General features: G+C 40.8%; 1 protein-coding gene across 1 annotated transcript in view; it reads right to left on the minus strand.

The window, feature by feature from the left end:
• The window catches only part of egfra (epidermal growth factor receptor a (erythroblastic leukemia viral (v-erb-b) oncogene homolog, avian)), a 70,753-nt gene that overhangs the window by 32,609 nt on the left and 19,300 nt on the right, over positions 1-18,844 (minus strand). Inside the window, exon 2 of the mRNA XM_041802825.1 lies at positions 2,153-2,304. Coding sequence (XP_041658759.1) covers positions 2,153-2,304 — 152 coding nt within the window. The remainder of the gene's footprint in view (positions 1-2,152; positions 2,305-18,844) is intronic.

Here is an 18,844-nt window from a genome sequence, read left to right on the forward strand (position 1 = left end):
CCCCTTGCTGGCCATAAATCATGGGGCAAGATGCCCACTAATGCTGACTAAAGCTAACTTTCCCAGAATTTTGACTGTAGTCAAATGGTGCAAAACTTTTGTTTTTTGAAGGCAACTAAGGTCCAGAACATTCTTCTAGTATGCTTTCATTCAGCACCGTTTCTGCCTTTAAAATTTTACTTCTGACACATTCTTTTATAGACTTGCCTTTTGAGATGAAAGCTAATTTTTACGGGAGCTCTAATTTGCATATTTAAGCTTTAAGTTATTGTTTGTATCTCCAATTATGATAGTTTCTTTTACCTTTTTTGGTGATAACTCGTTGCTTACATAATGCTGTTTGTCATTATATTGTTTTTTTAAGATTCCTTTTGGGTTTTCAAGCCTCTCTAACAAATCAGTGAGTAGTAACCTCGCAAAGCAGATGGACTGGTCAGATTCCATGTCTGACATCAAGCAAATCCATCTTGCAAAGTTCAAATCCAAAACATTTGTGCCCAGAGTGAGAATGGACCTGACCAATCAGTGTGATTTGAGGAGATTAAGGCAGTTGCAATGGGGGGGGGGGTTGTTGGACTGGAAGCTGGTGATAACGGCTGCCGCTGGTGTAGCGATTAGCTCGGATCTAGCTATAATGTGGCGGCAGTTTTATCAGGTTTGGACCACATTTCTTTATCAAAAAAGTGCAAAGAACAGCTGAAAGCTTTTCATGACTGAAATGATGTTTTCACTTTTCTGCTGATTTGGCTCTGAATAGTTACCGGCAGGGTTTTTTGGCACTGTAAACTGAAAATGCAATGACTGCTGGTAGAGCATTAAGCTTGGATGTAACCACAGCAGTAGTTTTATCAAAACTGGACCACATTTCTCTATTCATTCATTGCACAGAAAGCTTTTCATGGCGGAAAAGACGTTTCAGATCTCCTCCCTATCTGCTTTGGAAGGAATCTGCAGTAGCTATGATGGGGTTTAGTTGTATTCCAAGCCGGTTGTAATGACTGCTGCTGCCTCTTCCTAAACACTATGTATGGGAGGTTTCCCAGATGAATGTGAAATACATACCTTGCAGTGATATATGAATCAGTCTGTCTAGTATGTCAGCCAGTTTAGGTGGACAGAGCCAAAAAATAAGGAAAGAGAGAGAGCAAAAAATGGCCCATGGGAAAACAGCCACAGGATGGACCCTAACCCAGGGCGGACTGATCACTCCAACAACACCATCATATGCAGATGGGGGTGTACCAAACCATTTGTTTCTGGAAAACCGTTTGGACTATTAACTTGTAAACCCCCTAAAGTAGTATTGTATTTTGCATTATAACATTCAGGCCAAAAAGTGCTTTCCTTATGATCCTTTGTCCTTTATTGATGTTCAGTACCAGAGACTGAAAAGAATCATAGTAAAAACCCTACCAGCTGTAAATCAGATATGCTTTAATGATTTATTTTCCAAAAATATAAGTCAAGAGGGCCCTGCTTAGTCCCTTAAGGTCTTCTTCTCTTCCACTCAAAACACTTTCACCCTGTTTAGGAGTATGTATGCAGCCTGAGAGGAAAGATCTAGGCCTTCATATAAAAAGAATCACTTTTAATACTTTAATCAGAGTACAATTTAAGATGACCTTGAAGTGCATATCAACATTTTATTCACTCAGAACTTCTCTCCTCTGGAAAATGTCTTAGATGGTCTCTGTTTACAGATTTTATTAAACTGTGAATGTAAAAGAAAAAGAGACTAAAATAGACTTTTGAATAATACGAGAGCCCCCTTTTCTCCTCTTCACCAGTGGAAATTAGATCCCTGGACCTCCGGCAGGATATCTGCTGACTGGATTATATTCTGAGTTCAAGTGTGCAAGCTTGCATGTGAGTGCGTGTGTGGTCCTTCATCACATCTGCCCGGTGTTCACAGCCATGTCTTTACAGCTGGGGTTCAAGAAAAAGCTACAACCAGAGCATCATAAACACACTGAATCATCTGTCACTGCAGATTCACTCTGCGCTGATTCTAATTATCTGTACTGAAGCGATAAGCGTGGCAGTGACAGCCCTGGAAGATAGGATAGATTGTCTGGAAAACTGGCTTCAGACCACTCTGAATAAACCAATGATAGGAAACTTTTTCAACATGGGGGGAGTGTGAAGTCTTTACTCTTAGGAAGGACAGGTCACGGTGCTCCTCCATGTAAGTGATCTCCAGGTTTTCCAGGACCACGGTGCAGTTGCTGTAGGTCCTCACCAAGTTCAGGTAGTGGTCATCTTTTGAGCCCAGGAGGTTGAATCTGTTGGTGATGCCTTGACATACTGCAGAAAAACAAAAACAACAGGAGCATTTTTAAGACTGAGTTGAAACACATTATGCAAACTGCTATTAAATGATTTCCATGAGGCGTTGAGCTATCATCAGACACATTCTCTCTGCTTATGTAACACACAGGCTGCTTTTTACGACTTTCTGCGTGTGTCTCTGTTTGTGAATTTTGGTCTGCGCACATAACTTAGCCAGCTGACATGTGAAAATACATGATCAGGGTTACATCTACAATAGGAATAAGATCTCGACCAAGGATAGGAATTCTGGCTCATGAGTCAAAGAGAGCTGGCTGTATTTATACTGGCAGAGGACTGAGTCTTTCCATTGCTACACAGGCTAGTTTAAACAACAACTGCAACCAGCATATCCAGGCCCCACTGTGTCATCTCAGAGAAAAGATTTGGTGTGTCATATATTCCGTGAGATTTGTGAGTGCGCTTCTTTAGGGGGGACTTTATCTCTCTAAATCTCATGATTAATAACTAATTCACCAACTTCAGTCTTGTTAAAGCAGATGTGTGTTTAGGGCAGGTTCTTGACATGACTGAATTAAATCTCAGGGCTTAAAACAAATGCTGATTCATGCAGTTTTCAGTTTGTTGCAACAAAGACATCGATAGAGATTCACAAGGCTTACATTGTGGGCTGATAAGGCGTTATGCAATTAGGTATTCGATAAGGGAGGCAGTATTACAGATAAGAAACAACTTTTTTTTAATAGTGTATTTTAAAGGAAGAGATTTTAAAAAGCATGATGTCTTCCCCTAAGCTGGTCAGACAGGTTCTGACTGGCATGAGAAAGACTCAGCTGTGTGTAACACCACTGACATCACTCAAACACGCACGCAAACATGCATGCAGACTCTGCATGCACACATAATAAGCATAATGATTTTTCTCTTTTATGTCTCTAGTTGGTGAGGGTAGTGTGGTTAACTTGAGCAATAAGGTCAAAAAACAACAGATACTTCCTCCTGTTTATAAGAAATGATGGTGCCGCTGTAATGTCTCTTAGGTCACATTCCTCAGCATGTCTGCTCTTGACTCCAAGAAAGCCAAAACACACACTAAAAATTCTGAGACACACCTCACAACACCATACATAACAGTAAATCAAATTTCTCCCGGGCCGGTCTGATTTGCCAGATTTTGAACAAAATGATATCATGTCAGAGCAGTTAAACCAGCATCAGTATTTTTATGATTTTAGTCCTTTTAATCATGATTTCACTCTGGCTGTTAAAGTAACGCACTTTTGATGACAACATAAAAAATTGAGCAAAAATCAAAACTCATCAACCAGCATGATGATACAGACACCTGCACTGACATACTCACCCATATTTACATGCTTTTATTATCATCAAACCATAAAATTTACCCCTCGGTGTAACCAATTTGTAATGAATGTTGCATAACTGTATATTAAAATGGACAGAGAAACAGCTGTCAAAGACTGAAGCCAATGTTCAGAGGCCCCACAATTAACTGGATGAAGTATGGACCATACACCTCGCCTTCTCCAAGTAAACAGATGAAACATGGTCATACTGTAAAGTTTTAACACATACAAAAAAGTTGGGACGTAAAATGTAAATTAAAAACAGAATGCAATAACTTCCAAATCTCATAAACCCATATTTTATTCACAATAGAACATAAACAACACATCAGATGTTCAAACTGAGACCAAATTTTACCATGTAAAGACAAACATTGGCTCATTTTGAATTTGAAAGCAGTAGTACATCTCAAAAAAGTAGGGGCAGGGCATCAAAAGGCTGCAAAAGTAAATGGTACTAATAAAAAACAGCTGGAGAAGGGTATAAAAGGAGCTTTTTAGAAAGGCAAAGTCTCTCAGAATAAAGATGGGCAGAAGTTCATTAGCAGTAAAAAACTGCATCTAAAAACTGTGGAATAATTTCAGAGTAATGTTTCTCAACGTAAAACTGTGTAGACTGTCAATATCCCTCCATCCCCAGTGCATTATAATATCATTAAGAGATTCAGAGAATCTTATGAAATCTCTATGCACAAGCAACAAGGTCGAAGGTAAAAATTAGGCTAGCTGCTTGTGATTTTTAGGCCCTCAGGCGCAACTGCCTTGAAAACAGGCATAATTCTAAACTGGAAATCACTGCATGGGCTCAGAAACACTTCCAGAAATCACTGTCTGTTAACACAGTTTGCCATGCCATCCACAAATGCAAATTAAATCTCTATCATGCAAAGAAGAAGCCATATGTGAACATAATCAGAAACGCCACCTTCTTCTCTGGGACAAAGCTCATTTAAAATGGACTGTGGCAAAATGGAAAAGTGTTCTGTGGTCAGACTGAGCAAAATTTGTAATTGGTTTTGGAAACCATGACCACTGTGTCTGATGGACTAAGTAGGAGTTGGAGGAAAAGAGAGTGCATATGGGCCACTGAGTGAGGAGAGAGAGGAAAAAAAGAAACAGTTTCAGCTGTCCTGCTGTACCTCAGTTTACCTGTGCTATGTGAAAACAATGCACCAACTATTCATCACTCCCATCACTCATAATTAACTTGTATATGATTTTTTGTTTTGTTTCTAAGACTGAGAGCCTCACCGTAAAATACCAAATAATCGCCGGGTCCCAGTTAACCGCAGGGTGTGGCAGTACATTTTAACAAATAACACCTGTTCCAAATAAATGCCGGGTGTAATTTATTTACAGCTCTGATATGTGACTGAGATGAGATGAGAACCGTATAGAATCAACTCCCCACCCCCCTTTCTTCCTGTTCTTCTCCCTGTTTGAGCTCCATAGCTCCGCCCCTCTCTTTACGTGCCTCCTCGCACATGAGAATGTCCGCTGAATTGAATACTCATGGTGGCAAAGCGCTCGTGGAGTGATTTTGCTCTGCTTTTCCACTGAAATCAATGGCCAAATCACAGGCAAGAAAACACTTCATCTCATCATGAACAAAATCTACACAGGACCAAACACCGCCGTAATTCCGCCATGGAATCAACTTCTCACTGAGCTGAGATACGGAAGCTACAGCAGCCAATAGGAACGCTCCCTCTGACCTAAGCCTGATTGGATGCGAGTACTAGCCTCCTCATTGGCTGGGGCACCCCTGTCCCTTGCTGGTTTTCTCAAGTGAGATAGCAGCGGCATTCCCCGGTGCAGCCAAACAATAAAAAGTACGACATTAACTTTAAACTGTTGTCAACTTTGTGTTTGTTTAGTTCCTTACCAGTATTTAAAGTGTTTAGAGAGTGTTGAGTTGACAGAAGAAGACAAAAGTATAACTATGGTACTGTAATCTTGTCTTAAAAATGTAAACGTGATATTCATACTGGTGTTAATAAATAGTTTGATTAAATTTATCATATTTTTCCAATTTTTGCTAAGCAAGATTTTTGTGAGAAAGGAATTAAACGCCTGCTCCAAATAGCTGCCTGGTCCCAAATAAACGCCTGGTCTGCTCAGGGATTGAGACAAATAAATGCCCCGGCTATTATTTGGTATTTTACGGTATGTATAATGACTGAATGAAACATATAGAGGTGCATGCATGCTGGCAAGCCCTATTGCTTGGACCTGATTCTTGTATGATAAAGGCCCGAACATACTCGAGCGTACTGTGAGCGGAGCGGACTCCACGCGGAATGTCTGCAATCATCAGAACTTCCAAAGTTGAGCACACTGCCGCGTAGTAGTTTCCTGTGAAATTTCAGTGAAATCCTACATTTCCCACAATCCTTGCACGTTGTTTATACTTTTCTGTCATGGCGTCCTACACTGACGACAAGGAAGAGGAGCTGCTCTGCCTGCTGGCTATGCAAAGCAATAAAATTAAGAGACGGTGGTATGTACGGCCATTAAATGCCACAAGAGACGAAGAAGGGGAGTATGCCATGTTGGTGAAGGACATGCGAAGTATTGACGTGGAAAAACAAGTGTGAAATGCAGTTCGGTGTCACATTTAATGAGGGTCGATGTGAAAAATACATGTCGAGCAGTGTTTTGTGTGACACCAGTACGCGGAGCGCAGTCCACGCGGTCGCAAAATTTGAGCTTCGCGCACACGGGCCTTGACTCCTCTGCGGAGTCCGTTCCGCGTACGTTCTGCCTCAGTATGTATGGGCCTTAATGTGATTTTAAGAATTAATAGCAGTAATACCAAATACCATGGGGAAAATTTTGGAAAGGTTAACGGTATCAAAAACTAAATACTGCCCTATCCTATCCACCACCATTATACATCAGCATCAGCTGTAAGAATTTATGGCTTTGGTTTTTTTACAACAGCAGGAGACTGAGATTTATTTTAAACTTTATTATTCAGGCAAAAATGTGAAAAGGCACCTCTGTTCTCCCTGTACACATTCAAGCAGCTCTACTGAATGGCATAGTATTAGAAAAAAAACTTGGTCTCAAAGACTGAAAGACACAAACTTCACCATTATTCAGGGAGTGCTTTTAAGTCATTCACAGAGAAACTGCAAAATATGTCTGACATTGTCAGGATACATTTTTCAAATTACCATTTTGCATTGCTTGCAAACAACAAACACATATAGATGACGTGTTTTAGTATGTGTGCTTTTGTGTCCATTAAATGAAGTTTAGATAAATTCATCTTGGTTACCCATTAAGTTGTTGTTTTGAATTCACACAATCCAGCAGAGATGGGGCATCCAATCAGAGAGAATTAGTCACAAACATCTGTCTCCCACCCTCCCTCGATTCACCTCGTCCTCATTAGTTTCTCCCTGAGGGATCTCCCTGATGTGAACCCTGCAGTCGTCCTGCAGCCTTAAGCCCAGGCAAAAGGCAGACAAGCAAGAGCATGCTGACCATTGTAATTAGAGGAGAAATGTGAGACGTAACAAGCCTCTTAATAATTACTCAGACAGAGCAACCAAATTTAAAAAAAACAAAGGCTGCCTTTACTTTGCAACTGTGAATATTAATCAGCCTGATTTGGACCACTTGCTAGCAGCAGTGATAATACTGGCTAATGAATGTTGGTTAAGGATATCTGTTTACCTCCCAGCTGCACAGATAAAGCCTGCTTCCGGTCTGTATTTTTTGTTCAGTTAATATTTATGATGAGCTGTAAAATCTGCATGAGGCAGATGACTAAAGGTTCAACAAACTACCCCCACCAGAGGCTTACACTTGCACAAGGAAGAAAAAAAGGTGATTGCTCAAGCAAGCAGTGGTATAGTAAACACTCCATACAGTTGTTGTTTCGAAACTTGGTTGCAGGTGGTAAGTGACCTGATATCCAGGACCATAAACTCACTTCCTCATAAGGCTGCAACGCAGGGGAGAAAAACAAGGTCAGGATATGACTACATGGATATAATGACTTAAAGATGGTTTTATAGAGCCTCCTGGACATAAAAAAGACTCCAAGAAATGAAAATGATTCTCGTTTACTGTGTCTTAACTTTAATTTGCCATAAAATGTTGCACAACTTGCAAATTGCTTTTCTGCTGGTTGAGAGAGCCAAAAGCTAGTGCGTGGAAAACTCTCCAGACTCTGCTGATTGGAAACTACCCATAACCGCCTTTTTCCCAGCTGCTGATTCAAATTTTGACTCATCTCACACAATAGACAGCATCTTTCTGTCTGGAAACTGCCAAAATTCAAAGGTGTGGCCTTCAGTGACGTAACTGATACTGTGACAAAGAGTAATTACAGGTTGCTTCACTTCCTCCAGCTGTAGTACCGTCACAAAATGTCCAGGAGGTAACTCTTAGAGCAAGCAGTGGCAGATCTGTTACATATCTCATAACTTAAGACTCTATGCATGTGTCCTTGAATGCGTAGGAGTGTATGCTACTATGTGTGTAAGTGTGCAAAACCGTGAGGAGTGCAGAGCATTCCCAGGATTATGCTGCAACCATCAGCACTAGGCCAGAGCCTAACAAAGGCCCGACAAACCTGATTGTTAGTCATCTAAGCTTGATGAAATGTGTGGCTGCATATCACTTTAATGGTGTTTACTCGAGGACTATAGAGGACTAGTGTTGAAAGTCAAGGGTGTGTGGTGGATATTTATTTCTGGAGGCTACAAGAATTGTAAAATGACAGAAAATGGACCGTATTTGTTGTAATACAATACTTTAAGCTCATTATTGGAGTGTTAACTACACACTCATATACAACACAAGAGGTGAGAATTCATGTTACTCTTGACACAGGCTCACATTTGCCTATAATCACGAGGACATATGATGGCCCGTGTCCTTAAGGCATGTCAGCTGTGCACGTCCTCAAAATTAGAAGGCAGAACAATCAATTATCTTGCTGTTTTTTTTCTCTTTAAAAGCTGGACTTCTAAGGCAAATTACTCATACCTTACAACTTACAGCATAAACATTTTTTTAATGTGCATGTAGTGCAAGTACAAAAATTGCCAGAAATATGAAGTGATGCAATGAAAGAGTTCAGTGAGATTTGACCTGTCAGGAGAGAAAATTTGTAGCTACAGTGAGCAGGCAGTAAGCTTAGTTTGGCCCAAGATGCAACCCCTGATGCTGAAAAGTTAAGCCAGAACTGCAGCTTCTCCTAGGATATCCACTTGAGGCAGGCTACAAACCCTCCAAAAAACCCCTTTAAAAGCCATGTTTGAATGCCCATTTTGACAGCAGAAATAAACATGTTTACAGCCTGGTTGTGGTGTTGGTAAAGGTCAAAAGACCACTTTTGTCTGTATAACATAGACTGACTAAAAGTTAGTTTGACACCATATTACTATATGGCAACTGATGTAAAAAAAAAAGCTTCAGAAACAACTGGGGCAACATCACTGAGACTACACCCATGCTTTGCATAGTCCTTAGCCCAGCTTTACTTTAAGACAGGAAAAAGGAAGAAAAAAAATAACGTGACTTTGCAAAGTATGCAATACCTCGTAAGGACAATCAGGACCTTTACACAGTTTTTTAAATAGCAATTTTCAATGTGTCTGAGAAAAGGATCAACTGGTACTGTATTTTAGGCCTGAAACTTTATAAGAACTGAAAATTTAAAATTTGAATTAGTATAGTTTCTTTGCAGATGAGGTCATGCAGGAGCAGAGAACTCCCCTTGGGGGGCAAGAAGTGTTTTCTGCATAGAGACGCCATGTTTTGAGCCGTTTATGAGTATGCCAAGCTTTCGAAGTGCAAAAATAAAAACACTTGTTATTCTAAAGCTACCCCAAAGTAGTGAAATATTCAGGCAAAAAATAAAACGTTTCCATGTTATTTCGGTATTATCTCACAATGTTTGTGTATGGTCCGTTTCCACAAAGCAGCCTGGTTTGGTTCAGTACAGCTTTGTCGTGGTTGAGCACATTAAACTCTGATCTTAACAGCAGATGTCCCACCAGCCTCACATGTTGTGACGGGAATTCCATTTCTTTCAAGAGATCCTGATCTTAAGCTCAGCTCAGTATAGCTGGTTGTTTGGCTCCCAAATGGATCTTTATTTTGTACCAATTTGGCTTTTCAAATATGGAGTATATAATGGCAAAGGATGAGGGAAAGGAAACTGGCATTCAAACAGGAGCTAGCTACCGTGGCTCATCTTTAGGGTAGGGTTAGGCTTGTTCATGACAGCTCAGCAACTTTTAATCAAAATTTGAGGCAAAATGAGATTTTTTATATATTAAAGATGCTAAGCTAGACTCTTAGCTCAGTACAAGACTGCTCCTGTCTCCCTTCATCTTGATAGACAACGCTACACACCAGGGGCCTCATTTATAAAACTGTGTGTAGGAAAGATCACTACAAGTGGCGTACGCCGGAAACACAGGAAATGCGTGCGCACAAAAACTTTCAGATTTATAACAGAGTGCACACGCACATCCTACGCCTGTTTCCATTTATAAATCACAATCAACTCTAAAGTTGTTTCACGTGAGGGAACGCTTTGCCCCGCCCATATGGTGCCTATAAAAGGTCAGGTGAATGCCCTTGATGAATATTCAATGATATCAGTTTCATGATGGACCAAGACGGAAAATGAGTGAAAAAAAGAAATTCCAATCAATGTGAGGTCGTGATATCAATAGGAGAGGTGGACACATGCAGAGTCTTATTTGGTGGGCACAGTTTGGGTATCACTAATGCCAGAAAGGCAAAAGAGTGGAAGCATGTGGCTGATGCTGTAAATAACGTTGCCTCAGAGGTTCGGACTGTGGCTGAAGTATAAAAGAAATGGTCCGACATAAAAGTGGAGGCGAAAAGGTGCATCGCTCTCCATAGAAAGAGTGTCTGTGTGATAGGTGGGGGAAAGGGCACATTGGAGCTCATCCCAACAGATGACAAGCTGGCGGGGATCATTGGGGAATCCCTCCTGAGCGGTGTGGTGACAGAGGCGGAGGGGGACACGGATGCACGGATGATCATGTCATTGATCATGTCATTTTAATTACAATTATTATAAATGTAAAACTTTATTTGTATGGCACATTTTGGGAGCACGGTTACCGTACGCCTTATTGTTTATGTGAATGGATGTCATAAAAACATGTAGGGTTTGTTTCACAATGACAGAACATGATCGATTCAATAATAAAGGCTATGTATGTGGACGCGTGCGTGCGTGCGTTCACGAACTCCCTCAGGTATCAATGTAAATTTTTCTTCTTTTTTTCGTTTTTTCAAATATATCCTTCATATATGTTATGTGTTGTGAAATGTGTAATGTTTAATTATTTCACACAAATGTATCAATTTCACATTAGCCTTAATTTCATCCTTCTACTGTTGAGGTCAGTTTCCCGTTTATCCAGGTTTTGTGCATACGGCAGGGTCAGAGCTGCCGTGGAGGTGCACACATTCTCCCGTCAAGTTTGTTTTTTATAAATCCCAAACGTTACTTACAGGTGACGTACGCTTTATTTTGTGCGTACGCAGCGTTTATAAATGAGGCCCCAGGTCAATTGGTTAAACTGCAGAAAAATCACTTTTAATTAAATGTAGGGATCTTACTCAATGTGTGTAGAAATTTTCTTATGATAATTGTAGCATGCAGGTCCCTTTAGAGCTGTAACATATTAACTCTTTTCCAGTCCCATTTATTCTTAATGGCTGTTTCCCATTTCCTGACCCCCAAAGGACATTCGGGATCATGTGACTGAGAACAACCTATAAATAAAAAAGTACAACAGCAATAGTGGTATGCATATCTACATTCATGTTTGTACTAAGCAATATCACAACGCTTTGATTTTCACTTAATCAAAAATATCAGTACCACAGTGTAAGAACATTCTGACATAAGTATGCCTTACATTCAAAAGTAAGGTAGTAAATAAAGTAGTACAAAATAATTTAGAAAAAGAAGTAAATTTATCTATGTGAAAAATATTTCTAAAGTAATAGGTAGTAGCTTATCTGGTAAATCATAGTTCAAAGTATCTATTAAGTACATATTGAGTACCTCAGAACTTCAGCAAAAATACTTGATTATTCCACCACTTTAAGGCCTTATGTAAAGCTGTGTTATGTCTAAAGTCCACTGCAGCACTTTTCCTCATCTCTAGTGAGCAGATATTACTACTATTTGAAATAGCCAGTTAGCTGGCTGACTGAATCCTCTCTGTGGCCCTACATAATGTTTTTTTTTTTCAATATTTAAAACCTCTACAAAAGCAGAGAGTCTGCTTTCTGTTCAATTCATTATCTTTTTATTAACTATTTGTAGGAAATCAAACTATAAAATGTTGAAATTTTACTCCAACTCTGAAATTGAAGGACTTATTTGACAGAGGAAAGAGGAACGAGTGAAGCTGGGTATAAAACCAAAGTCATGGTAGACAAAATTTACAGTAAACATTTGAGACACATTACCCAAACATGGTAAGATCAAATGAAACAATGTTAAGTAGCAAAAGAAGCCAAAGGAACATTTTGAGGTCTCATTTAAAAACTTGGAAGACAGTTCTTATTTTTCTGACTGTTAAAAGGAGGAAAAAAAGGATATTAACGCAAACCAAATTTTTCTGGTGCATGTCTAAAATAAATCTCTAACTCGTCTAATGGTTTCCTAAGGCATGTTGAGTCACACACTACCTTGAAATCATCAAGCTTTTTACCTTTACAGACAACAGACGTGGTCCTGCTGCATCGTCTTCCCCTTATTCACTACCTGCAATTCAATTAAGCTGTTCCTAGAGACTGGTAATCAAATTATCTGAAAACTTACACAGAATTAATGGGAAGTAACATTGCTAACTGGCATGACTTGTTTATTTCTCTCTCTGTCTCAACAGGATTACAGGACAGTATGTTGTGTAACTCAATCTGCAGTGTTCCTCCACTGATAACAAATCAATGCCAGGATTAATTGCCTTATTTAGAGGTAAATTATGGTTACCTCCTCATGTGTCTCTGCAGATGTATGGTAGGAACATGCCGATAAGAGAACGGAAAAAAAACATGTGCTCTGCGTTTATTGGCCTAAGCTTAAAAGTGGGGCTCCACTAAGGTTGCTCTAACTCAAATTTCCAGGCGTAGAGATTTCAAGGAAGCATAAATCTCTCAAAGCTATCCACTATCAGGAGAGAAAAGCCACTTCCTTGATTCTTTCAGTGCCTATACTTCCTCTCAGATTGGCTAGGATTCAGGAGAACATGAAGGATCAAATGTCACATAAACTGTAGTACAAGTAGAAATGTGTGCATTCTTTGTTGGTGTACTGTATCTGTGCAAACACACTTTGTAGTCTGACATAGAATTTCATGATATCCTGCTTTCTGTGGAGGGGAAACACAATCTTCCTCTGCGTGGGAGATGCATCAGTCCCTTGGAGAAAACATCTTGGGGCCTCAGAGAAGAAGAAAAAGGGGCCAGTAAGGACGAGAGGATACCCCCCTCCTCACTTTCCCTCCCTATCCCCAGTGAATGCAATAACACACGTCCCTTTGACATCTCAGGAAGTTGATCTTTGCATGGGGTCAGTTCCAGACAGCAGCCCTGTGATGCTGAACCAGATGGCAGCTGATTGTTGTCTCCAGTGGAGGAGGATGAACGTGATGTACTATTTGAAAACTGATGGAAAGGAAGTGCGTGAAAAAAAGAAACCATGAGGAATAAAAAGAGGAGTAAGGAGTGGGTTTGTGGTTAAGCTAACCAAAATGTAGACACAGCAGCTGGCTGCAGGGTCAGAAAGTGGGAAGAGGGTGTAAAGCCTCACACTTGATGTATGAACATAGCTGACCTTTTCAGGAAGGCTAACAAAGGGGACAAACCATTCGAAAGGCCAGCTGTAGAGCACAAGCAAATGAAGCATCCCGCTGAATACGTCACATGTCCTCTAAACAATTCAACCCCCAAGACTTTACTCATCAGCGCTGCCTTAGTTTGAGCTCAGTCAGTGAGGTTTAGTCTGATAAAAGCTCAGCAAAGTGACCAAATAAAGACCAAAAAGGCTAATGTTTACTCCCTGCTCCTGAAGAGTGCTCTCTACCAGTCAGTGAGACACTCCAGATACCTGTGGCTGGGCCCATGTTAATGTTTACTCTCCACCTCAGTGTGAGGAAACTGTGGATTTAAGTTCTGGACAAACACAGGAATACAGCATGTATACTCACACTGCTGCATACTGTGGTCAGCATTTCTAAGACTTTTAGGCACATAAATTAGTCTGAAACAGCTGCAACTGATAATGAAAATGAATGATCTTTACAAAATCCAATGGAAACGTTTCTTTTTGGAAGCCATGCCCCTGTTATTTGGGTTAATCAACTGATTTCAAAGGAACACATTCTTTGGCAGCTATCAATTTCCAGAGAAAAAAGCTCACTTTGACATCTGGTAATTTTCCATTGTAACAAAAATATTTTTTCTGGAAAAGGAGGTTGTTTTTCCTCTTTTTTAAAGTCACAGTGATCAATATCTTTATATAAACAAAGAGTCAGATGACTCTTACGTGGCAGCAGTTGTGCCCCATCTACTAGATTAATATTAAACTGAAGTTTCCTCCAGTGTCACTCAGATTTCAGCATATAACAAGTCATTTTTTGGGTTTCTTGGCACACAAACTTTAACTTTTGGTTCTCTCTCACGCGGCGTTGTACTACTGCATTCATCTGTGTTGTTTTAGTTGCAGTAGGCAACAATTTTTTGCAAAGGAGTGACAGATCTACTCTACACAGTCAGAGAGATGTCCTAACTAGCTGTGAACATGGTGAAACATTCAACTTAGTGAGTCAGAAAGGTTTCTCGGAGGACTGCTCACAGGAGAAATATTTGTAATTGATTAGTAAAAACCAGTTTCTACACTCTCACATTTTTAATGTTTTAATTTTGGGCTTTTTATGACAATATATATAGAGGAGGACTGTGCATAGTCAGAAATAGGGATGAGACATGGGGAATGACATGTGGGAAAGGCGCCATAAGCCAGATTTCAACTCGGACCACCCACACTTGTGGAGCGCCACCGGACTGCTTTTCTATCTGCACCCCAGTTTTGCAATCTCAATTTGTGCATCAAAACATAGATTTTTCTGTAGGACTGGAAACAGGCTGGGTTCCATGGACAAGAAAAGATGCTATCAGTGCGAATATTGGCTGCTAACATAACAGATGCTCGACCTGCGAGCAGAATCACGTCTGATCTTGTGAGAACATACAACTGAAGTGTTAAAAACATAACAAACACACGGGAAGATATTGATCTAAACTGCAGGAATTGGAGAAGGGTGGATTTGCTCGTATTTGTCTCTTTTTTTGTCCTTTCATGTGGATTTGTGTGCTTCTACCTTAGGTAAGTAACCTAATTATAAATAAATGAGTTGTCTTTTGTCCCTCTGACCTGTTGACTCCAGGTCCGGCAACAACCCATTGTGATGGTTTGTTGATGTAGTCAAGTAAATACAATCTGGCATTTGTCTGGAGTCAACTCGGAGTATTTGATTGGGTGAAACTCCCTGCCCTGCTTGACCTGCTCCTTGCTGAATTGACCGCAGTGGTTTGGCATCTGCTGCAGAGGGCTCCGGACTGCAGGAGCTGTGATGGAGCAGAGCAGAGCAATCTGGTGGAATACAGGGGTAACACATTCATTAAATTCATCCAGAATTTGCCCTCTGGGGATAAACAAAGTATTATCTTGTTTTGTATTTAGTTTAGGTTAGTATTTATAGTTTTTTGTGTAAGGCTGTTTGAATTGCTGAAAAAAATGTTTCTGATGCATGTTGGCTTCTTCTACGGTTGTCCCTTTTCATCAGGTCTATGGACAGGTTCTCCTACTGGAAACAAACAGGTTTCTGGTTTGGTGGGATGGTTGGCAGTGTGACACTTGAGATTAGAGTGTTCTTCAGCTTTTGTCACATTTTAGTCATTTTCACTCTTCATAGTTTTAGCCAAGTTTTACATTTGAGTCTCATTTTAATCTCCTTGACAAAAACTAAACTTACTTTTCTTCAGAGATCTTATCGCCAAATCTACATTTTAAGCTAGTCTTAGTCTTGCCTTCCTCCTGAATAAAATTTTTAGTCATAGTGTTAGTTGACAGAATCAACCCTGGTGGTTTGTTACCGAGTGTGCAGAGTGGCGGGGGGTCACCTTTTGGAAGTTTAAAAGGCTAGGCCTAGTAAGAGGAGATTGTAAGGCAGATCCCAAACTCAATGAAGAGATAATCCCATCAGGCCAGCAAATGCTCCTGATTCCTCCAGGAGAAGAAGATGGGGAGAGGGACATCTTGTTTGACCTGCTTCTGGTGCAACACAACTCAGACAAGGGACGATAAAGGATGGATGAATGGCAACAACGCTTAGGTTGAGCTGACAAAATCCTCAATGGCAGCTTGACACTTGTTTCAAAAGTCTGAAATCCATCTGTATCCATTTGATATGAAAAAATATGTCAAGATAATCTAGGCAAACATCCGTAAACTGTTAGGATGATAAATAGATGAAACCAAACAATTTTTTATGTACTGACCTCCGTGAGAACCCCTGCATTGTTTGTATTAATGCTAGTTATTATTTGAGCTAGTGCTGTGAGTAATCACTAGTCTGGACATTTATCTCAATAGTCAATGATGCGTTCATTAGCCAACAGCGATATTCATGGCAGAGGAGATAAATAAAACCCTAAATGATAGAAGATGCATTGAAAAAGGCATAAATTACCAGGCTCCAGGCTGATTTATTGGAAATAGTTAAACACAGCTGCACACCTATTACTCTCCAGCTGGGGCCAATATCAGAGGGCCCCAACATCATGGCCCAAATCATCTAGCAATACATATCATTAGCCAAATAATTCTCCTCCCACATGCCCTGTTGGGCAGTCCATTACTCTCTCATAAAGGCAGCAAACAATCCCGCAACTGCTACCCAAAACTCACACAACCTCTGTTCACCCCAGCCCCATTTAAATTCCAATAATGCACCCACCATTCTCCTGCAATGTTCAACCCACTTCCTCTGTTAGTGTCCAGACATTCTCCCTATTGAAGCCTATTCCAGCCAAGACAACTCCCCCCAACTGCCCAGCTTTTTTTTTCCTCTTTCTCCTTCCCTGTTAAAACCATACTCCTCTTCAATCCCACAGGAAGCGCAAGAGGAAGACTGGAGAGGGAGTGGGCGGCAAGCATACTGCTGCTAGCTCAATGCTCAATGCCCCCCACCCCCTCCCTTCATGGGCCGTCACTGAGCCATGCCTGGAAAAGAAGAGGGGAGGAAGAAGAGAGGCAGAGAGTGAGAGAGAAAAATAACAACCACAAGTGAAGAAACCCACACATTTCACACATCATTCCATCAGGAGAAAGCAGCTGTGACTCGGGATTCCCCAGTTGGTTCAAAGATTCCCAGCGCGGGAATCAGCAGGCCCAGGTTGAAGCACATCAACAGAGAGGACAGATAACTCTCACTCATTGACTCCTCACTCCATCTAAACAAAAGAGATAGATACTCTTTGAGGCTGCCTTTCGGCTCAAGGGTTTCTTATTTTTAGCCCGATTGCTGACAGGCTCATTTCTGTGAAGGTCTTACCACTGTTTCACAGCGTTGCCTGCCAACAACTCTGTTACTGCCTTAGTCATGTCTCTAGCAACTCTGCCCCGCTGGAGTCTTCACAGAGATAGACCCCATAAAAGGAATATTCTCCAAAAGCCCTGGGGTTTGTGTTAGTAAGCTTTACGCTGTTGCTCAGCCCTTACTCACCATTTCAACCTCTGCTTTACACATCAGCAGGCCCTTAAATCCACTGATGAGTAGTTTCTTCCTCATGCACGCAGGCAGAGGGCAAGAATCACGGACAAATAGGGCTCGGGGAATTAGCCTGTACAGCCGAGGAGCTCTTGTCATTCTTAACACTGTGAAAGGGTATTTTGTTACATGTTGCGTTGTACTCGCCAAAAGCATGACCAATTTAATTAGCCAAAGAAAGCTTGGAAGAATTTAGCTCCATCTTCCTGCTGACACATTCAACTGAAATGTTTGAAATGCAACAGGGTGCCACTGCCAAGTACTCAGGGCCCCAGAGCGCTGGGTTATAATCTTCAGAGTATTTTCATAACCATTCTATCTCCACTGAGAGTGTGAACAGCAGCGACTGACAGAAAATGGTGCTAGCTTTTCATCAAACACCTCTCCCACAAGCCCACGGCTCGGATTTCATCCATTGTTAACGTGCGGGGCGTTATCCTGTTCCTGACAAAAAAAGAACATCACACATAGTTAACAAAGCTCAGAAACAATGCAATTGCTTGTTTAAGATGATTATGACTGAGGAGGGTGGTTGTTTCAAGGCCGCCCCCTCACTACAGACACACAGAGGGGCTTTTGCACAACCTAAGGCCTGGCTGCTCTGCGTCAGTCATCAAAGGCATCAGACTTGGCAGGCCAGACCCTTCTCTCGCTATCAGCTACACTGCTGAACATAAGGACTTGACTCTGAATCACTGTGTATCAAATAAGCACTCCAAACTCTGTTGACGACAACAGAGTTCAGACAATCAGAGCATAGGCAAGGACACCAAACTGTTCTTACTTTACAACTGTGCAATGTTGATTGAAGGAAGTGGAGGAGCAATCATCCTTCATCCTACTGCAGAAAGTGAGACATAAAGTAGGGATGTGTTGATCTGACCCAGGTATGGGGTACTGGTCCAATACTGATTCAAACAGCTAGACTGGTTTTCTGATCAAGGCTGATCCAAGGGTCTGATCCGTGCAAATCAGTTCTTTGCATATTTCATTGTCATCTTCAGTTCCCTGATAAGCCTGTTTGTTTTGCTAGGTTGAGCCCATCTAACATGGTGGGCGCTAACAACTAAAGTTAAGAGGGTTTTCATGCTTGTTATGCAAACATCTTCAGTGACTCCCTGGAATTTCAGAAAAGCTATTGCTTTGAAGGAGAATGATACAATGACAAGTTAAAAGAAACAGGTGTTAACATTACCTTGCAAATTGCAAAGATGCCAGTGATGGTTTTAAAGTGACAAAATACTTGGAACCATTGCCATTCCACAAATAACTTTTTAAAGGCACACTGCACACTGCCTGGTCGTTTCAAGAACATATGAGAAAAAAACTACAATT

This window comes from Cheilinus undulatus, linkage group 13 (assembly GCF_018320785.1).
Source record: "Cheilinus undulatus linkage group 13, ASM1832078v1, whole genome shotgun sequence".
Taxonomy (NCBI): Eukaryota; Metazoa; Chordata; class Actinopteri; order Labriformes; family Labridae; genus Cheilinus; species Cheilinus undulatus.